Below are 22,964 nucleotides of genomic sequence, written 5' to 3'. Positions count from 1 at the left end.
GTCAGTAGTGTCTACTCTGACTGGCAGCGATGATGGCAAGCATGAAAACTCTGTGACTGGGATTGTGCAAATGAGGCAATCTGCATGTATTTGCACAAACTAATCTGCTTCAAGTACGGAAGTCAGATGATTCCAACGGAAACAGAATTATCTTCAAGGATGGTGCTACCCTCTCTTGTTATGGGTGTTGTGTGGGGGTGGAACAGTTATGGGTGCTCCCTGGTGAGAGGAGGGAGCTCCAAGGGTAGGGAGTGTGTAGTGTTGCCCCACCTTTTGGTGAGAGTGTAAATTGGGGTGGTAGCAGCAGAAGTGGGAGTGACGCTGCTACCTGTACACACACGCTCATGCATTTGGTGGGTGAGGTTGTTTCGTCTTCCTGGTATATTTGTGTTTTAATCTGTTAGCAGGGATTATGATTTATTATGTTGGTTATCTTAGGCTATATTAATGTTTAAGGTTTTATTAAAAATTGTTTTGTATTATCTGAAATGTGTAATTTGGTTTTTATTATGTTGATTGTTAATGTTAAGACGTTAATGTTTAAGGTGGTTTCTCTTAATTGTTCTGTATTGTTTTAAATGTGTAATTTGGTTTGGGTTTTTTTCTACACTGTAAAAGTGCTTAAAGGCTTCTTTTCAAGTATGAAGCAGTATACAAATTATATATATATATATATATATATATATATATAAAAACAGAAACAGAAATTGTGAATGTTCTCTTATTCATCCCAAATCTGGAACGGAAATCAATCCAGCTAATGCGATTGCTTTTTGCTTTTGTTGATGTTAGTTCACAAACAAAATGTATCTGATTACCCCCCACCCCCACACACATTTGCATTCCATTTCCTTTGCATTGAAATGAATGATGTGGAATAACATAATTAATTCCATAATTAATTATGGAAAATTCCACCACAGTGGACAAAAATAATTGCTTTTATTGGAAGCTGAATTGCAGCAGAATGGAAACAGCTCTGCATGCAATGAATGTGGGTTGGAATGGAAATCAATGTCTTATTACATACTTAGCTTTAACAATGGATAAGCCCCACCCTTAGGTGGAGTGCAGTGACAGCTGCTGGGGGATGCAGAATGGCGGCGAGGTGCTGGAGGCCAGAGCTGTATGCACCTAAGCTAACCAGCTGCTCTCAGGTGCAGTGGAGGACACTGTCCCATTGCAGATGGAGTAAGATTTCAACTCTCAGTCTGGTCAGCTTTCATAAGAGAAGCTGTGTGAAGTGGCCCCCACAAGCAGGAAAATGTCTCAGGTCAGCCCTGAGTTGGCTGGGCGGATTTTTGGGACTCTGGCGATTTTGCCACAGATTGGAAGAGAGGAGAGAACGACTGTCTGAATGTACAGTTAGGGGACAGCAATGAACAGAGAATGATGGAACTCCACCTTGCCTGGATGTTTCTTCTGACTGTAGCTCAATGACAGAGCATCTGCTTTGCATTTGGACGTTCACAGGTTCAATCCCCGGCATCTCGAGGTAGAGCTGGAGAGAACCCTGCCTGAAACCCTAGACAGCTGCTGCCAGTCAGTGTGGGCAATACTGAGCTAGATGGACCCAGTGGTTTGACTTGGTGTATGGCAACATACTATTCTTCTGTTCCTCTATCCTGCAGGTACACGGCTGCAGTTACTCAGCAGTGAATTTGATGCGCTCTGCACATGTGCGAACACACATTTTAGTCTGATGTTCCAGGTTTGAGCGCTGGCTCACAGCAAAGCCCTTTCTGGGGGTCTAACCCTTTAAAAATTCTCTGGAATCCCAAAACCTACAAACTTTAGTTTTTCCCCATCTTGCTATGTCTGTCCAATCCAGTTAGGCTTGATCAGGAAACTGGTCCTTTTAGGCAAAGTTGTTTGCGCATGAACAGGAGCACACCTTTTCAAAGAAAGGGCATGACCCAGGCAGGACACATTGCCACTTACCTGCTGTAATGTACTGAGCCTCTGGCTAAGTTCCCTTGACTGTCAAGGTCATCCTCACCTTCTTCCAGACTCGATGCCCTTTTGAGTTTGCTGCCTTTTTTCTGCATAAATTGGGGAAACACAACCAGGTTGAAAACGAGCCACAGACGACATTTGTATATATCCGCACAGGCCAAAAACGTGAACAGAGGTGACCATTTGACCAAGTGGTAATGGACCACAAGGAGTATGCAACTCCTTGGGAAACCTTTGAAGGAAAGGTGAAGGATTTGTGCCCGGTGAAAGAGGAAATGCAGAATCAGTACAGTATTTAATCCATTTCATTTTGGCTGGGACTCAAAAGTTCCCAGAGAAGCCCTCCAGGTCCTGTTTTTGGCACCTATTATTCTGGCAAGTCTACCTAGGCATGTCGTTTTAGCATGCAATTTTGACACGCTTTAGTAAGATTAAGTGTTTTAAAATTACTGATCCTATTTTATTTTTTTCCTATACCTTCTTCTGTTTTTATTGGTATTTTACATCAGTGTTTTGGACTGTTCACTGTAAGCCACTTAGAAGCCTTTTGTTCTAGGAAGTGGTATATACATTTTGTTAAATAAAACGAAAACAAACAGTTGTGCCAGAAGGCATGTCCTCTCCAGTGAGTTGCATCTGTCTCCATCATTATTAACTTTGAAGAGGAATTTGAAAGCATTCCTGTTGACCTAGACATTTGATGGCTGAAGGAGACTGATCCTGGCAACCTGGAGGTCACTGGATGAAAGAATGTTTTTAACCGAGCTGTTTTCAGAATATTTTCAGATTTTTGGTTGTTGTTTTGTTGTTGTGATTGCTACTCTGGCCTGCTTTGGGAGGAAGGGCAGGACATAAATTCAATAAATAAATGCCCGTTCTTCTTGGGAAACTCTTTAAAACACAATGTACACTGACACTGCTGTAACAACAAACAACAAACACATTAACAGTAACAGTATTTGTGGAACAATTAGTCCAACATAGATTGGAGTAGATTCAACATAGATTGGACTAGATGTATAGCCATCTGCTTTGAACATTGCCAGGCAGATGCCCCTTAAGCTTCTTTGCTTTTAGGTAGGACAGAATTCAAAAGGCACAATCAGAGAGCATGTCAAGTTCATTACAGGATCCTTTATTGTCTGGGGGCACTCTAGGAAGGAAAATATGGCACCAGCACAGCATCAAAAAGGGGGGGAAAGCAATGGCAACATGTGCAAATTAAACCCTTCCCCATAAGAACAGAAGGGACTTGCAGGATATTCTCTCACCCAGCTGAAAGTACCCCCAACAAAAATACAAATGGGAGAACATTTAGCACAACACTCGTCAGTGTCACTTTTGAATGCATACCAATTTCATGTCAGTTTTAATCTAAAGGAAACATGCTTAAGAAAAAAGGAAGAGGTGGGAAAAACTCTGAGCTACTACATAGGATATTTTAAATGGCAACCATGTGGTTAATGACATCAACACATAACCAAACTTGATACGCTTCATAGCAATGTGATGTCATGGTCACTATGTGATCCCTTACTGGCTGCCCCTTTTAGCCCCGATTTTTTAATGGCTTGGATGTTTAAGTTGCTGGAATCAACTTTTTGGGGCAAGGCAGACTTATATATATATTTTCCTATGAAAAAATGAATAACCTTGCGCTTGGAAAAGCTTCCCATCAGCGATCGGTTGTGCCGTTTGTTGATGACAGCGTCTTCCCCAGATTCCACCTCCTCCTCATGTTTGCTCTACAGTAGCAGAGAAGGACAACACATAAGACTATCAGTGATGAGGAGACACGACTGACAGGAAGGCAGGTGGGCAGCCCGAGAGATGTACACAGAGCACACTATTAGAAACATCCTTGCATGACATTTAGGGCTTTCCAACTCTTGCTGGTACCACAGAGTATGAAAATGTCATTAGGGTCTATGAAACCTACAGAACGAATACCTCCTTAGACACTGAGGTGTTGCCAACTAAGTCCTACTAACCCATTGAGATAAAAGGACCTAAGTTAGCCATGCCAATTAACTTCAAAGAGTCTACTCTGAGTTGGATTAGCACTGGATACAATCTATTCTCTCTATATATATTTAAAAGCATCCTCACAACAACCCCGTGAGGCAGTGACTAGGCCAAAGCTACAGTACCTGGCAAATATCAGAAACTAGTCTAGCTCAGTAATGTACCAGAGAGAGAGAGAGAGAGAGAGAGAGAGAGAGAGAGGTGTAGTGGTTAGGGTGTTGGACTATTACCAGGGACACCAGGTTTGAATCCCCACTCAGCCATATAGCTCCCTGGATGATCCTGGTCCAGTCACTACCTTTCAGCCTAACCTACCTCATAGGGCTGTTGTGAGGACAAAATGGAGAGGGAGAAGAACCAAACACATCACCTTGAGCTCCTTGGAGGAAAGGCGGGGTTTAAATGTAATAAATAAATATATAATACACCTACCTGTGCTCGCACACACACACATTTTAATGAATTGCAGGTGTTTTGTATGAATTTTGTTAATGGTATAATTATTTAAATACATTATAAGTCATTTTGAGACCTTTGGGTAAACAAGCAACCAACAAATCTAATAAATAATAATATTTCCTGCTCAGACAAGGACATATTAAAGTGCCGAGTTCAATAGATCTCAGCTTGCAGGGAGGGCTCCTCCTGGGAGAATAAGACACCTGGAGGGGGATATAAAATGATACATTTCAAGAGGTGGAAGAAGATGGTGGCTACCAGTGGAAACAGCTACAAAGGCACTGCAGTGAGTTTCAGGATCCCCAAACTTGGCAGTTCCCCACCCAAAAGAGGAGAGTTGGCTTCACATTGTCTTTCACTTTCAGAACCCACTCCCCACCTCAAAATTAAGACAGGACTTTCAAAGTTTCAAAAATTTGGGCCAATCTTATATGAAAATGACTCCCTGGATAGGGGGGAGCAGAATGTGTTTTGAGAGCCTGCATGATGATAAATGTACGTGTTCATCAAGTGCCATGATTTTTCTAATGCACCTTCAATTTTCTTGAAAACTATTATCTCCCAGAGTCCACATTTTCTTTTTCTTTTAAGCTCCATTGGCTACTTCCAACCTTTAGATCAGATATGAGAAACCTGCAACTAGGGATGGGATCCATTGGCCGGTAGCATTTCAAAAGCCTTTTGTCAACCTAACAGGCAGTTTCAATTTGAGTTCGTCCTTTGTCCTCTTTCCATTGCTTTTACCAGTCCAATTTTCCCTCCCCCCAAAATATCAATAGTTTGACATAAAGTATTATTTAGAAAGGAATTGTCAATATTTTGAAAGAAATATCAATATTTTAAAAGGAATTATCAATATTTGGAAAGGAAAGTGGCTTTCCATCCACACAAATAGCTTCACTTTCTTCCTCCCCGCTTGGAACTTGGATTATTTGAGTGGAAGGCAGTTGCAGAGAGAGAGAGAGAGAGAGAGAGCAAGAGCTATAATGCTCTGCTGTGAGTAAAATCAATAAAAGAGCAATATATTCCAGGGAATATTTAAGGGGGGGAACCGATGTTGGGGCGAAACCTCTGAAGTTCAGAGCAAACAGGATCACTGCAAAAATGGAGAATATGTGGACCATTGAAAAATCTGGTGCTAAATCCGAATTCAGCAGGATTCTTGTCCATCCCTATCTGTGACCTTTCAGATATTTGCTGGATGACTACACCCATCATCCCTGACCAATGCCTATGCTGGCCAAGCCTGATGGGAGCTGGAGTTCAGCAATGGTTTATGGACATCCACAGGTTTCCCCCATCTCTGCTTGGGATGCTTGCCAGCAAAGCCTCTGCAATGCATTTTGCATAAAACAGCTTTGCAAAAGCCCCCCCAGCAGCTGTTTTAAGAGCTCTGGGAAGGAGAAACGGGAGCACTTTATGTGTTCAGGTAACTCGAATGCGGCAGGCTTAGCACATCTTTAGAAGCAACACATTATGAAATTAGCATATACGTGAGTCCAAGGGACAGGGACAGGGGGTGCAGAATTAAAATAAAAATGCATTTTCACATAAATCCTCCTGGTTATTAAAAAGGGCTTCATTTTATTGCGGAAAACAAGATCGCTGGCATCCTGGAAGGGAGGCAGAAATCACCTGTGTGGCTTTTATGCTTCAGTTGCCTCCTGCCAGCAACCAATGGAAGACTTGCGCTTCTCACAAACCTCGCTCACCTGGCTTCCTCATTAGCTGTGCGCAGTCAGCTATGGAAGCCAGAGTCATTAATAAACAATTTAGAAAGAAAGCTAATATAAAACCCAACAAAGTCAGCTGCTAAAGACTCTTTTCTCAGTCCTCCCCATTGCCATTTCTAAAGCTTGCCATGTTGCATTATTCATTTCGGGTGACAGATAATCCCCTGGATGGAAGGGGTGCCATTAGGAGGGGGGGGGAACTGGTGCTAATCAAAATATCGTTCTTGAAAATGCAGGAAAAGACCTCTACCAAATGGACATCAGTGGGAAGTAATGTGTTCCCGCATCTTTGTAAACAATGAAAAGAGCTCAGAGGACAATCAACATGAGACAATACGTTACTCAGCTGTTGTGCCTTGTTAACAATTACAGCGGAGAAATGAATGTCAGGCTAGGGATGACATAAGCAGGCAGGATCCATTCCATCAGAAGCTTAGCTGAAGGAAAGCTAGACTGCATCCAACCACACAGCAAATTGCATAAAAATGCATAAAAAGCAGGTTTTGAGGATTGCCTACTATGGGAGCGGCCAACCTCAGGCAGGTGGCCTGAATTCTTTAGCCTCCAGGGTCAGGATTAACTACTCCCCTGTTCCTCACGTCCCTCTGGTGAAGGCCACTGATTTATTCATTACATTTATATTCCACATTTCCTCCAAAGAGCTCAGGGCTCCATCCATGGTTCTCCCATGCTCATTTTATCCTCATAACAACCCTGTGGGGTAGGACAGGCAGACAGACGAACTGGCCTCAGGTTATCCAGCGAGCATCATGTCCGAGTAGAGATTTGAACCTGGTTGCTAACAGCTTCACCATGGTAGGGCTCATCAAGGCAAGGTGAAGATCCACTGTTCTTTTTTATAGTGTGGCCCACATTTCCTCCTCTTTCTCCCGAGAAGGTGGCTTAAACCCTAAAACTTCAGATCCAGCTCCTGAGTCCTGAAAACTCAGTTGGTCTCCAATCATGTAGCTACCACATATTGATATCCCAACTTGAAACCTTATGCCCAGTTCCCTCAGGTCATTTAAAAAGCGCAAGGAATTCCTAGGGATTGCTTCAGAAGATTTGTATCAATTAGGTATAGGTGATAGGGCAACACTTTAAAACAGGGATAGGGAACCTGTGACCCTCCAGATGTTGCAGGGCAACAACTCCCATCGTCTTCGCTGAACATCATCAGGAGACCACGGATTACCTAGCCTTCTTTAGAAGTCCAGAAAATTTTAATAATGATAAAGCTTTAGCTTATTCATAGGAGGGGGACAATTTTCATCACTGAGAGGAAATTTCTTATGCAGATTTAGGGCACACCAGGGAACGTATTGTTTTGCTCTGCCATACAGAACCAGTGTGATATAGTTCAGAAGGTAGACCAAGACCAAGGTATATATTCCTAGGTGGTAAGCAATATATTGACAAATGCTTCTGACTCACAATAGGCAGTGGAGACTTTTAAGGAGGTGTCCAAGGTGCTGAACCCTATCCCCCCAAATCAGCACCTTGGACAGCTCCATGAAAGTTTGGACTAAAATCTGGAGCGGATTCACTGTCCCTCTGGTATCAGAGCCAGCAGTCTCCACTGCCAGTAGGTTTACAATGGCAATTACATAAATTGTGTCACCCTCACCCCCACACGCATACAGACCTCTGCTTAGTGCTAAACACTTATCTCCCAGTGTTCCTCACCTGTAAAATATTCATGAACGTGTTATCATTGACCAGCTCTTTGAGCAGTTTAGAGTTTGGGGTTAGAATCTCTCAGCTGTTGTAACTCCAGATTTGTGCAGGCAGGTCATCCCAAAGTATCATTTATAGTGTGCCATAGGTAATGGGCTCCTCCTATGGATCAGTGGCAGAGCATCTGTCTTGCATGCAGAAGATCTTAGTAGAAATCCCCACCATCTACAGGTAGGCCTGGGAGTACCCCCTGACTGAAACCCTAGAGACCCTCTGCCAATCAGTGTAGGCCAGTCTACAACTCCCATCAAGCGCAGCCAGCTTGGTTGATAGCCAAGGATGATGGGAGTTGTAGTCCAACATCTGGGGACCCAAGGTTGAAGAACAGTGGTGTAGACCATACTGAGCCAGACGGACCAATCGCCTGACCCAGTGTAAGGCAGCTTTCTTTGTTTCCCTTGAACCATCGTTTTGCACTTGAGCCATTATTCTACCCTTGAACCCTCTGGCTGGTCTTTGACTGTAATAAAGATACTTTGAACTTTACCCTTGAACCCTATTGGTGGATCTTGGGTTCCTAACTTTTTTTTTTTAAGTCATTTACATAACCCTGAAGTAAGACTAGGTCTGGGAGGGTTCATATCCCCACTTGGCTCTAATGTTCACTAGATGACCTTTGGCTGCCGAAGTAGGTCAGCCTAACCTACTTCAAAGGGATGTTGTGAGGACAAAAGCCCTTTTATCTTGCCATGAGCTTCTTGGGGCTTGGGACTCACAGGAGAAGCAGAAACAATAATCAGAGAGTTGTACAATTAAGTCTGGTCTAGTCAAGTTGGGTCAAGTCCAGGAAAGGAAAGGCAAGAGACGGTGGACGGCTCCCAGCTCAGCTAGAGAAGATGTTGTTTCAGCAGAGGGCCAAAGTCAACTGAAGGCTAGTCAGGCCATCACGACCTTTGCTTGCAGTGCCCCCGCCCCCTTGAGAGCTATTTGTAACCCTTAAAAATGACCCATAGCTGATTTTGCAGCTGCTTGTTCCTCCATTGTGAAGCAGGACAAGCTAGAGGGGAGTCATCCCTGAAATCTGAGGATGATGGCCAAACCATGTCCTCAGGCTGGGATGGCATAAAAAGGGATCCAAGAGCTATCTCCCTCTGCCCAAGTGTACTGACTTTGTGATTTGTACAGATCTGAGTTCTTCTCGGAGGAACTGAGAGACCAAAATGGCAGGGACATGATGAGAGAGAGAGAGAGACCAAATGAAAACAATAACAGCAGCAAGATATTCTTTTAAAAAAAACTGAACATGACTTGAGTTGCTTGTTCACAAGGCTAGTATAATATTTACAAAGTCACTGAAGGAGTATACTCCTCATGCTGACTTTATTAGTTAGCCAAGAAAGAAAGAAAGAAAGAAAGAAAGAAAGAAAGAAAGAAAGAAAGAAAGAAAGAAAGAAAGAAAGAAAGAAAGAAAGAAAGAAAGAAAGAAAGAAAGAAAGAAAGAAAGCTGTGTGAATTGGCTCCACTGTTGCCAAGAAATGGAATGGAGTGGAATGAATGAGAATCTTTCTGGGCCTGTAAAACAGAACTCCTCTAGGGGGCAGCGCTCCATCACAGAGACAACTACGCCCCAGCGACAGGCAGCCAATTTCATGAAAATAAATCCATCAAGACTGCCGGGCTCACCAAGAGCAGTTTGTTCACACAAGCACAAACCACATTTGATTTGCCTTCACTTGATTACTCAGAACATGACGCCTCGCAGGTGAACTGAGTGAAGTGAATCCACGGAAAGAGCATTGCATTTGATTTGCAATGCCTCATCCATGAAACTTAGAGATGACTGCAAACTCAAGGGAGGGGGGATGGAGAGGACAGATTGGGTTGTATACACCTCTCTATTCAGTGTAAACCCACTGAAATTAATGCACCTGAGTTAGCCATTTCCATTAACTTCAATGGGTCTACACTGAGTAGGATTAGCATTATTTTTGCCAGATTTAGGGACTGCAGACTCTTTTGGGTCCATCCCGAGTGTCCAGTTGAAAGGATTGGACAAGTGAAATTGACCTAGAAAGGATCTGGGACATCCTAGAGGTTTTCTTTGCTTTATCAATGGGCTCCTGCTGGGAGGAAGGGCGGGATATAAATCAAATAATGAATATATAATGAATAAATAAATCAGTTACCTGATGAAACCGATTGGTGGGTGATCCAAATGAGATTTTTTTAAAGGACTTGATTACACAGCACATAACCAACTCATAGGTTTCGCACCCACAAAATGTAGGGTTGCGTCCAGCTACGTCCTACTCAGAATAGACCGAAGTTACTTGCATCTGTTAATTTCAATAGGTCTACTCTAAGCAGGACTAACATTGGATGCAGTGTTAGGAGTGGGTAGGACCTGGTCTTTATTAACATATTGCTGTGTGAGTATTTTATGAATTTCATACTGTTGTACCAGTTTGTTTTTCTCAGTTTCCCATTTTTAAATCTTAAATTCAGTTCTCTACATCTCCACATCAGTTTGAGGATTTTTTTTAAAGTCCTCATGAAAATTCATCAGCATTTTCATGCAAATTTCTTGTAATACACACACTTTTGTAGGCACTTTTGCCAAATATATACATTTTTGCAAAGCAGTTTTCCCCTAACAATGCATTCCTATATGTTGTTTTCACTAATATATGCATTTAATGCACACGTTATCATGGTATGTGCATTTTGGTAGACATTACTTGGCAGGCGAACTTCGTTGCAAAATTCAGAGAAGTGTAGATTTTGAAGGATGCCTGCCGTTCTGTTCACATGTTGCTTGGGAAAGTGCAAATGATGCAGGTTTGCCTTGAAATGCGAAATGAATCGAATGGCTCCTCCAGCTCTACCTGAGAGTCTGATCATAACAAGCCTTTCAAGATCTTTCAGCTGTTTGTAAAGCCATATCTTAACAAGCCTGTAAGGATTTTGATTGTGGGATTAGCAACAACACCCCCCCTTCAGAGTCTCTTAACAGACTCAAAAGGGCTCCAAGATCCATCACAACAGCTTATTAACTAGCACTCAGCAAATCGCAAGAGTTCTTAGACTTCCACGCTGAGGTACAGAGATTGAAAACAAGGGCTTGGATGCCTGGATGTTTCCCTCAACTGTACAGGCCTCCAAGACGTCAGAGAGCTATGCAACTCAAACAAGAGGCGATACAGAATGTAGGTTGGCCATCAAGGGAGCAGCAGCAAAGACTATTCGGATACTGCAATCCACTGTGGCATTCTTGGGCTTAAATTTGAGCATCACAGCAGAAGCGACAATTGCACAAAGCCCGATTCATTCACATACAGAAAGAAGCAGCCCTTTTGTTTTTCAAGTGAAAAATGCGACAGCAAGATGTAAGTGCATGCAGGACTGGGTGATATTGTGCCTATCCTGGCAGGACATCACAGGATGGAGAACTACTTTCAGGAGCGAGAGTAGACCCCTCCAAGGGGTTCTACTGGCAGAGGCTGTCCCTTCTTCAACACTAAGAAATTTGGGGGAGAGGTATCTTTCAACAGCCAGTTCAGTTTGGAGGAAAAAGGGCTGGAAAAGGATGGTGTCTTTGTAGTCAGAACAAAAGAAGATCCCACCTAGTCCAGCATCCTGTTCTCACAGTGGCCAACCACATGCCCCAATGGGAAGCCTGCAAGTAGGACCTGTGTGCCACAGCAATTCTCTCCTTCTGCAGCTTCCAGCAACTGATATTGCTGGGGCACTCTTCATGCTAGGAAAGTGTTCCACCACTGAGCTATGTTCTCTCCTAGAATGGTATGCAAAAATCTTTCACCCTATTTGTGAACAAATCTAGATTTCTCGTCAGAGGGAGGGGATTATCCAACTGTTTCTGAAGGGGAGGGAGCACCATCTCTTTATTTTTTCACAATTTTCTTTTTTTTAATTTGCTGTTGCTGCGAACTGTGTTGGTGGCCAAGTCACTTCTTCGCATCCTTCAAAACACCCTGGACCTGGAGTAGTTGTGGGTATTTGGAGGGCAGGGGGCTGGCAATCACCATTTTTAAAAATGGGGGAGAAAATACAGGAAGAAAATTCTGCAAAGTGTCCTCTTTTTTTTCCTACAGGGTGAGAAAAAAAAAACATCAGAAATTCTCAGGGGGGAAAAGTGGGTTTTCTTTTGGTCTTTAGGTTCACATTTAGCCTCTCTTCAACACAAAGGCTAAGATTATCAGCCAGGAAGCCGCTGATCTGAATCCTCACCCCAGACACAAGCTTGCCTGTGACCTGTGGACAAAAGATCTCCCCAAACTGCCGTGATTGCTCTTTCCACCACCACCCAATGCCACAATAGGAAAAGTCCACAGCACAGTGGCAGAGTACCTGCTTTACATGCAGAAGGTACCAGGTTCAATCCCCGGCATCTCCAGGGAGGGCTGGGAATGCCCCCTCTCTGAAACCCCAGAGAGCCACTGCCAGTCAGTGTAGACAATACTAAACTAGATGGACCAAGGGCCTGAGTCAGTATAAGACAGCTTCCTATGCGGCCTTAGCAAATGCCACCTGACTTATCCAATATATCTATTCAGGTGCGGCTATCTTCACAAACCACTCTGGCAGCCGTTGAGCTCAGTTTGCACCGCATGCTGATTTCGTGGTAAAGAATAAAAGAAAAATCCTTCCCGATAATTAAAGGGCAGATTAACAGAAGTTCAGAATGGAGCAATGCACTAACAACAGAAAGAGAGAAAGAAGAGTGACATGTATGAAAAATCGCTCTCCATTTCCCCAGCAGGAGCCACAGACTAAGACAGATCAGATTAAACATGTTTTTTTCACAGGCAGATTCCGACTGAGACGCGGGAGGCAGCAACTCATCCCCCTTTCCCTTTCATTCACGAACACAGCGCCAGAAATGTCTTCTTATCGATAGGTGAGGGTAGAGGCAGAAAAGACAGTGGAGAGAGCCGGCGTTAAAAGCAGAAGGGATTCGGTTCAATTAGCCAGGACATCTTGCTTGCGCTGCGCTCCTGCGCAATGATCTTTATCTAGCCTCCTCCAGACAGATGCCCTGGTGGGTATTTGACCTCAGAAGAAAGGCTGCCACAAGGGCACCCCCAAATTCAATCCCCTATGGCTCATCCTGCTGCGTGTTAAATTAGATTTGGGGGGGCTGCGCTCCCAAGGAAAAGTCTGTTCAGACATTACTGACAGCAGCTTCCTTGCAATGCTTCACTGGTTTGGACTGAGAAGCCACACAGGCCTTAAGGACATAGGAAGTGGCCTTATAACTGAGTGAGCCCGTTGGTTTATGGAGTTCAGTATTGCCTACACCAGTGTTCTTCAACCTTGGATCCCCAGATGCTGTTGATGCCCCACAGGTTCTGAATTAGCTGGCAGCGGCTGCCGTCTCCTCAGGACAGCCAATGAAAAACAGACATTAAATGGTTTAGCACAGGGAAAGTAAAAAAACAAACAAACACAAGAACACACCAATTCTTTTTCTATCATTGCCCCTTGTGCATCTGATGACACGTGCACAACAAGGAACAGGCAAACAAATATTTATCATGATTAATGGCCAAGCCAATGAAGCCCCATTTCATGCTCCAAGCTCAATTGTCCCCGCAGAGGAAAACGCCAGAACAGTGATCAGTCAGGATTAACTGTGATATTAGGGACCAGCAATGAGCGGCTTGCTTATTCCTGGTCCTGTGTCTGACTATTCCTCACGTGGCGTGGCACCCTGAAGTCCCACTTCTCACATATGGGGTGGGGAGGGGAATGGGGATGGATAATACTCATCTCTGGAGGCATTTACAGATACAAGGCAGATCTCCAGGATGCAATCAAGCAACCCTAGCTCAGAGGGCACAGTCTCTGTCAAAGTGGATTTAGCCCAGACACTTCCAGTCAATGATAATGGGCTCAAGTTGCAGGCAGCCAGATTTTGACCAAACACCAGGAAAAACTTCCTAACTGTTAAAGCAGTATGACAATGGAGCCAATGACCTAGGGAAGTGGCGGGCTCTCCAAAACTGGAGGCATTCAAAAGGCAGCTGGACAGGCACCTGTCAGGTATGCTTTAAGTTGGATTCCCGCGTTGAGCAGGGGGTTGGACTCGATGGTCTTATCGGCCCCTTCTAACTCTACTAGTCTATGATTCTATTATACTAATCTTGCTTCGACATAAACTATGAAATACCTGTTCTCAGGCTGCCTTTTGGTTCAACATGGAAGAGGCAAAAAAACAGTATGAAATCTTTACCTTTTTGAAATCATGCTTGTTAATGAGTTTCCCAGGGGGCGCCAGGGTAGTAACTGTGAAATTATTTGGGTCTTCACAGTCGCGGATTTTGGATTCCTTGATCAGAGAGTCCAGCTTCTTCTTTGCAATGTTCTCGACTCGCTTCCGATTGGATGATGCCTGCACATAAAAAAGAGAGGGGGGTTCAGACAGTCAAGAGAGCTTGAAACTTGGGTTCTTCGGCCCAAACACAATGCCTACTTAAATGTTAAGGGGGGGAAAGGAAAGGAAGACGAAAACAAACCAACAAGAACAAACAGCAAGAAGCTCTACCATTGCTCCAAACAAACTACTACACCGCTACATGGCAAGACCAGTTTGGTAATCTCATGAGATGTATCTGCACAACAAAGACATATTAGTTTTATTTGTTGATTGCTACCCCCAAAGAATCTTGGGAAGTGTAGCTTGTATGAAGCTGCTGAACATTCTCTGTTGGAGATCCCTATATCTCCCTCAGAGAACTATTCTTCACAGGTGATGACTGCTAACTAGGAGACAGAGAAGAAATTCAACTTGGTTTGCATTGAAAGCTGAATCCATTAAATTGGCACTTTCCAAAACAACATGAGTGCTGTAACACAGCCATCTCTCACAATTCACACTTATCTGAATTTTGCGAAGCTGTTCCCCAACCAATGTGTATGAAAATGCATACATTAGGGGAAAGTGGGCATAAATATGAATATATTAGTGAAATAGCATTAAATTGTTTGCAAAAATGTGTACATTAGTCAAAACTGCATGCAAAATGTGTTTATTCGGAGAATTTGGCACTAAAACGCTGAAGAATTTTCATGAGGATTTTTTATTTGAAAACTTCTCAGATTGCTGCAGAAATGTGGAGAACTGAACTTAAGACTGGAAAAAAGAGAAACAGAGGGAACCTGAGTTAATCCCTTTTGTTAACTCGGTGTGATTCTGTTGCACAGATATGGCCCTGTGGTTTGTACATTGTGCAGCAAACCATCATTCAATTGGTCTTTGGTAGAATGATGTAATTATCCCCAGTACCAAGAGAAAGTATTTTGTAGGGTTCTCAACTAGACAAATTCCTTTGGTGGAAAGGTGCCTCAAATTTATTATCTTCAGTCAAACGGAGGGAAATTGTTACAAGAAAAAGGGGGGAAAGCACATATAAAAATACTTTGCAAAACTGGAAAGGAACCAAAACAGGGAGAGGAAGGGAGACAGGACCTACTGTTAGCAGCAACAACAACTTTGGCGAGACATGCTGCGATACCAAGCCACTAGCGTTTTTCCTGGAGCAGAATTAAACTTCAGCAGACCCATCATCATGCAGTTTTTCCAAGGCTTAAATCACTTGCAAGATAGCCAGATTTTATCCATTAAAGCTAGACTGACCCTCCAAAAATGTGATTGAGATAGTGGTAGTCAAGAGTATGGCTTGTGGAGTTTATCATAAGACAGTGGTAGGCAGGTAGGGAATAATTCCATGCAAATCAAGTGCTATGCCAAAGATATAGGCTGTAAACTCATTAGTAGCCAGATCAAAGTGTGTCCATTCTCCATGCCTGGAGGAGGAATGGGTTGACCTGCTGATCAGTTGCGAAATCTCTTTGAAGCTGCATTTTTAAAAATGCACTCATGCTGCTCCCACCAGGTTTCAGTGAAAAGGGGCAGGGTTTGACTAGTGTTGCATACCCCTCTTTTCCAAAGAGAAAAGTGTACTGGAACCGGCAGAACAGTGTATCTACCCATATACAGTGACAGGCTTTTTTAAAAACAATGCAATCCCATACAAGTTTACCCAGAAGTAAGTCCCCCTTCAATGGCTCTTAGTCTCTAATTAACATATCTTTAGATTCTATTTCTTAAACCATTTTAATGTCCAATTTGGTGCAAAGAAAATTGCAAAAATCAGCACCAACTGCCTGTCAGTCATCTCAGAATCTTTGCATTCGTTGGCCAGCACAGGTGGCCTCAGTCCTCCAATCTGCATGATGGGGAAGATACTGCCCCAACTCAGATGGTGGTGTTCAGTGCTAGCCTTACTCAGCATAGACCCATTGAAATTATTTCAACACTCTGAATAGGGTTTAGTGGAACACAACCCAGAGCATTGATTTACGGGTTACTGAGATAACCAGTGTTATTCTTATTATTGTAACAGAAATGTATTTATTTATTTAAATGGGAAAATGGGATATCCCTCATCAATATATTACCAACACACTCAGTTTTCTGAGTGAGGATCCTTATGTAGCAAAGAGAACACGATCCATTCACAAGGGGGAAGAATCAGAAGCCTGATGGGAACCTTGAGGTTTGCAGGATTCTAAAGATCTTTAGAAAAATAATGTAAAGGGCACCCCTCCAAAAAAAAACCCGCACAGCCCAATGAGGATGTTCAATTGGCATAGAGTGCTGGGTGTGAGTGTGTAAAAATGGAAAATGGGGAAGAGGAATGGAGTGAAATGGAATCTCCTGGGAAAGGGCATGGCTGGCTGACTGGCTGGCTCCACTCTACATTTTCTTGTAGACTCTACTTGCATGTATTAATAGCAAACTCAGGTGCTGATATACAACAGCTGTAGGACCAAAATGGGGTTGCTGAGAAATGGAGATATCAGCATGCTTGGAGGAGCCCCAAAGTTTTTGCAGAAGTACAAAATCTCTTTAGGGGGAGAAAACCTAAAGGGAACAAGCTTCCCCCTCAAAAAAAAAAATCTGCTGAAGACTGAGCATGTTCAGTGGCCACAGAATTATTTATTATTTATTTATTTATTTATTTATTAAATTTATATACCGCCCGACTAGCGATAGCTCTCTGGGCGGTGAACATAAAATAGTATAAAAATACAATGAATAACAAAATAATATTAAAATACAATCAACAATACAATAAACATTTTTAAAATTAGATCAATGTAACTTAAAATGCTTCAGAGAATAGGAAGGTTTTGACCTGGCGCCGGAAGGAAAGCAGAGTCGGCGCCAGGCGTACTTCCTCAGGGAGACTGTTCCATAGTTCGGGGGCCACCACTGAGAAGGCCCTAGATCTTGTCATCACCCTCCGGGCCTCCCTGTGAGTTGGAACCCGGAGGAGGGCCTTCGTAGCAGAACGTAGTGCACGGGCTGGTTCATATCGGAAGAGGCGTTCCGCAAGGTATCGTGGTCCCGCACCGTATAAGGCTTTATAGGTTAATACCAACACTTTGAATCTAGCCCGGAAACATATTGGCAACCAGTGCAAGCTGGCCAGAACAGGTGTTATATGCTCGGACCGCTTGGTCCTTGTCAGCAATCTGGCCGCCGCATTTTGCACTAGTTGTAGCTTCCGAACTGTCTTCAAAGGTAGCCCTACGTAAAGCGCATTACAGTAATCCAAACGTGAGGTTACCAGAGCATGTACCACTGATGTAAGGTCCTCTTTACTCAAATAGGGATGTAGCTGGGCTACCAACCGAAGTTGGTAAAACGCATTCCTAACCACCGAGGCTACTTGAGCCTCAAGTGAGAGGGAAGAGTCTAAAAAGACTCCCAGACTATGAACCCGGTCCTTTAGGGGGAGTGTAACCCCGTCCAGGACAGGGTATATATCCACCATCCGATCAGAGAACCCGTCCACCAACAGCATCTCAGTCTTGTCTGGATTGAGCTTCAGTTTGTTAACTCTCATCCAGTCCATTGTCGAGGCCAGGCAAAATGTCAAAAGTCTGCTGGGAGCAAGAACAGAAAAGCAAGGGGGAACTAGAACGGAGTGTTCTGGATAAGGGCACAGCAAGGTGGCTGGAACACTGGACAAGCAACATTTTATTGCCAGTCCCATTTGTAATAAATAATGACCTGTATTTCTGTTAAAGCAATACCGAATATCATGTGGGAAATGCTTCGAACACTCCGAAAATGCCTTCTAATAGCTTATTATCATTATATATTCTTGTCTCTTTCTGGAGCCTCTTTGTAGATAACATATTAAACCTTCTTCCTAGAAAACAGGGTTGGAATCCATCTGGGGGGTCACTTTTCACTGCAGAATTTACACAGAGGTAGACCTACAAAGTAAGTCCTATTTAAGTAGGCTCACAGAAATGGACAGACATAAATTAATCATGCCCATCAAGTTCAATGGGTTTGAGTAGGACTAACATTGGATACAAGCCAGTGTCCCCAAATTTCAGGCCCTAATCTTACCATTTTCATTCTGTAAATTAAACGTATGTGGGACTAAAAAAATGTCAAGAAAACCAAGTAAATCTTACAAACGGGGTGCTTTTGACCCCAAATAATGTTAATCTGTTTGGGGCAGGGGGTATTAAAAATGTCCCCTGTGATTTTTCAAGGAAAATTCAATTCAGGGAAGCAGATCAACAGAGCAATCCAAATCATGGGAAGCCGGTAAGGGAGGGGTGGCAGTGGAGGAGCCAGCGGAAAGTTCTACGGCATCCACTCTTCATTTGGGAGCCACCAGGCTGGGTGAACACTGGCTCAGTCAGGAGCCATGTGCCAGAGCCAGAAAAGCTCCCGCAAATACCCCTACCAAGGAGTAAGCACTCCCCATTGATCACAATGGATTGGGACCCACGGGAGTGCTCCAAAAGTGAGGAGGAGGATGTGTGAGTCCTCCCCTCAGCTCCTCCCCACCATGCCCTCAGAATACCCTAGTTTGGGCCTTCCACCGGCTTCCACTGGCTTCTACCGGCTCTCCGTCCATCAGGCTGGCAAAAGCCGGTGGACTCTTGGCAGCGCCGGCAGGGTCCCAGTGCTGCTGTGGCTGAGCTAGGATGAGGGGCTTCTGCCAGTGGAGCCCAGCAGCGCTGGGAGCCTGCCAGCTCAGCCAGGGTCTGCCACATTCATCTTTCCCCCAGCCCGGCGCAAATATAAGTTAGATTGCACCCTAAAGTTTGCATCCAATGTTAGTCCTATTCAGAGTAGCCCCATTGAAGTTAATAGACATGATCCATTAATTTCAATGGTCTTGCTCTGGGTAGGACTCAGTTAACCCTAAGTGCCCTTCTCCTGACACAACACACACGGCTCTGTTTTGGGACCTTTTACCATCCCCAAACACATTTGAATTAGCTCTGGCCAGAAGCATACACCCTAAACTGTATGTATCGCTTTCAAATTACCCAATATCAATTTCATACTACACTGGAAATTGTACGGGGTAGAAAACAACCCCATAAATCTGTCTATGCCCAGTTTTCAATTTCCTTGGAAGACGGTTAAATAGCATATGAAACACATCATATATATTTCCCTTTCTCAGCTGTGCGCTCTAACCTTCAAGCAACCTGCACCTTCAGAAGAACACAGCCTATGCTTTCTTAATTGGCCTCCAAACGGTGACTAATGGTATCAAAAATACAGCTGTCATTTCCCTGGCTTTTAAAGTGTCGTTCAAGAGCAGGGGCCGTTGAATGCATCTGGAAACCCAGATGTTGCTTGCAGAACGTTTCTTTTTTTAAAAAAGCAGATGAGACCAATTGTAATCTAATGAAGACAAAGATGTAGCACAGAGCGAGGTGCCTGCCTTGCCTTTCTTTTAATAATAATGATAAAAATCAAAAATACAATAGAGTACTGGAAGCAGTCCCTCTTCAGAATTCAGAAGGAATGAAGATTCCTCTTCTGTTAGTTTCATCTCTCCAACTTTCCTCCAAGTCTTTTATTTGGGGGGGGGGGAGGACAAATGAAATTTCATCTCATCTCGCTGCTCAAGGCTGGTGTTTGAGCAAAGCCCAGGAAGATCCACAGCAGGCAGAATCAATTGGGTTAAGCATTGGTTTTTACAGTGTTTCTGGATGTTGCTGGGAAAACAGGTAAAATTACTTTCTACTCCCATTGCTTCTGGGGGTTGAACCTAACGCTGGGATTTCGCCTGGTAGGCAATCTGGGATGGGGTTCCGTGTCCTGCTGCAACCATCTGAACAGGGCAAGGGAGCTGTCCAGAAAAAAAGAGGTCCTGACGCCAAGCGGCAGAGTTGCTATCCAGAAGGTGGATGGACTAGGAGTGACTCCAGAGAAGCGGATGCATCCAGCAGCTTCCAGACAGCAACTGTGAGTTTCCAACCAGGGATGGGGAACCTGGGGCCTTGCAGATGTTGCTGGTCTCCAAACCCCATGAACCCCAGCCAGCATTGTCAATGGTCCGGGATCGCAGGGGTTGTAGTCCGACAACATCGGAAGGGCCACTGGTTCTCCCATCCCTGGTTGAAGTATTTCAACTGAAGTACAGTTGAAGTCTGGCTGTCTCCTTCCCCTCCTGCTGCACCAGTGATCCTGACCCTGGTTGTGGTCAGGCTTCTTCCCACCAGATAGTACGCTGCCCTGCGCTGCCTGGTGCAAGCACTTGTGTTCCCAAGAACAAACAACCGTTCAGGCAGGCTGCGCACTCATGCGCCAGTGGCTGACAATGCATGGCTTATATCCACCAGGAGCCATTCGTTCAGTATGATGGGGCCAATTTCACAAAACGCTATTCCATCTGAGGTCAGACTATGGAATCTCTGGCAGCTGCTGGAGCCTTTTCGTAATTTCAGCAGGCATCTTAACTGGATTCTGATTGTAGAGTTGGAACTGATTTTTATTTTCAATGTATTGAGGTACTTGTATGCCGCTTAGAGACTACTGCAATTAAATGGCACAAAACTATTAAAATAAAGTGCATATGTGTGACAAGCAACTTGATGCCCCTGTGATTTCACTGGTCTCTCTGATAACAGACCCCAACGCCTGAGACCTGGCAACCCTGCCCCCAAGGGTATGATGCAAAGCATATGAGCACTAATGTATGTTTTGATTGGGTCTTGATTTTTAAAAGGTACAGTCCAGCTTGAGTTTTGCAGTTTTGATGAGCATGTAGGTGAAATTTTAAATGTTTCAGCTTAATAGCACCACATCCCCACCACCCTCTCTCTCTCTTCCTCTTCGGTCTCAACACAGCTGTGGTTTGGTAACGCAGCAGTTTGCTAAACTGCTTCAAAGCTATAACTCTATGACCGACAATCTGCTTGTACCGTACCTTCCACTTTGACAGGGTGTAATGGGTCAGGCGAGAGAAGGAGACAAAAAGGGAATCAAAGGGAACTGTCAGACATCACAAAAGGATTGATTGCTGAATTGACAAGGACAAAGAGAATCTAAACTCCTCCCCTCTCCCCCAGGATAGCTCAGCCCTAAAAGGTCTGCCCCCAGAGGAAATGTACAGATCCGGCAGAACCCAGAGGCAAAACTGGACAGTTATTTCAAGGTTGGGTGTAGATGGTACCTTTGAATACTTCCACACAAAAACCAGCAAACAAACCCTCATCCATCACATGTCAAAGAGACTGTAATACTGAAGTCCATTTAAAATATATGCAGGAAACCTTTTTTAAAAATAGACAAACATTCAATCATGCAGTCCTCGACCCACAGCTTCTCGTGGTGCAGTCCAGGAAACGCTTTTCTTGTGGAACGTATAAAGTCACAAACAACAGCAAAAGGATTGCACCAATATAAGGCAAGGTGAAGAATCTGAGTCTGCGGAAAAGACAGGAACAGCACTACCAAACGCAAATAGTCTTCTCCAATGCAGTCTGCTTCAAATAAGCATCCGATGATTCAAAAGAAACATCTGATGGTTTAAGGTCAAAATTAAGGCATTGGCTGCAGCTCGACAAAGCTGGGAAATTGGAATCTGAGGCTGATGTCTTACGAGACATGCCCCATGATCAGTGATGATGCTGTGCAATGTCAGAAATTGTGCTTGCTTACAGCTAGGGTTATAAGATGGCACTTGGGTTTTTTTCCATTCTACCTTGCATTCGTTGCATGCAACACTGTTTCTGGTCTGCTGCAGTTCATCTTCCACCCAAACCTACATGATTAGTCTTGCTGTCCGCTGTGGCAGAATTATGTAACTTAGTTTTTTTACATAATTAATTAGGCAAATTATGTAAGTTATGTTGTCATTACGTTGTTCCTCCACGTCAATTTCAACAGCAAGGAAACACAAAGCAAATGGCTGGGTGGTGGTGGTGATCAATTGCATGTAGTTGGCAGACTGAAAGCAACAGCAGCAGCAAATATCAATCATATTTGATGGATAAGTTTATATTCCAGACATGGGACAAATAAGCAAACACTGGCAATTTCCACTCCCATTTTTCTGACGTCCTTGCTTAGAGCTTACCCTTTGAGCACCCACACTTTTCCTGGGTCTTTCAGGCCCAAATCTAGAGGGGGAGGATGGAGTGCTTGGGACAAGCAAAGATGCCTCATATTACCCTGGTTTAGTATTACTTTTTGAAGCATCTGAGCCTTACTCTATCATTATTATTTTAATTTATTTCTACAGTTCCCCCCAAAAAGATCTTCACACATACTCACATGTACACACTTTATCTCCTAGAGATATTTACTGTGGCAATGTTTTCCTGTGAAACATGTGCCATTTGTTTTGCCAGTCCAGTAATCAAACCACTGTGGTGCTACAGCGCGGGCAGTATGGTCTAGTGGTTTGACTGCTGGACTGGTTAAACACATAACGTGGCTCACAGGAATACATTGGCACAGTAGGTGTCTCTCCGCATGATCTATCTCACTGGATCACTGTGGGCAATGAAATGCTGGACGAAAATCATCACTATCCTCTCGTGAACCTTCAGGAACAGGTCCAGTGTGGGGTGGAGTCAGTGGTGGCTGGTGGCTGCGATGTTAGTGGGTCAGTGGAATCTGCTCCGGGTTTTCGTCTAAACTTTCAAGGAGCTAACCTTGATCATTTGGACTAAAACCCGGAGCAGATTCCATTGTCCCAGTCACAGCGGAGCCACCAGCCACCATTGGGCAGGGTGCATGTATATTTCAGTCTG

General features: G+C 43.9%; 1 protein-coding gene across 4 annotated transcripts in view; it reads right to left on the bottom strand.

Annotated features, from left to right (window-relative positions):
• PLCH2 (phospholipase C eta 2) overlaps positions 1-22,964 on the bottom strand; it is a 309,207-nt gene that overhangs the window by 44,971 nt on the left and 241,272 nt on the right. For all 4 annotated transcript variants that reach the window (XM_061601055.1, XM_061601057.1, XM_061601058.1 and 1 more), the window contains 3 exons: positions 14,104-14,262; positions 3,609-3,701; positions 1,942-2,042 (listed from right to left, as the gene is read on the bottom strand). In XM_061601055.1, coding sequence (XP_061457039.1) covers positions 1,942-2,042; positions 3,609-3,701; positions 14,104-14,262 — 353 coding nt within the window. The remainder of the gene's footprint in view (positions 1-1,941; positions 2,043-3,608; positions 3,702-14,103; positions 14,263-22,964) is intronic.

Source organism: Rhineura floridana, chromosome 18 (assembly GCF_030035675.1).
Source record: "Rhineura floridana isolate rRhiFlo1 chromosome 18, rRhiFlo1.hap2, whole genome shotgun sequence".
In the NCBI taxonomy this organism is placed as follows: domain Eukaryota; kingdom Metazoa; phylum Chordata; class Lepidosauria; order Squamata; family Rhineuridae; genus Rhineura; species Rhineura floridana.
Note: the sequence above shows the minus strand (reverse complement) of the source record. Positions and strands in the feature narration are given on the sequence as shown.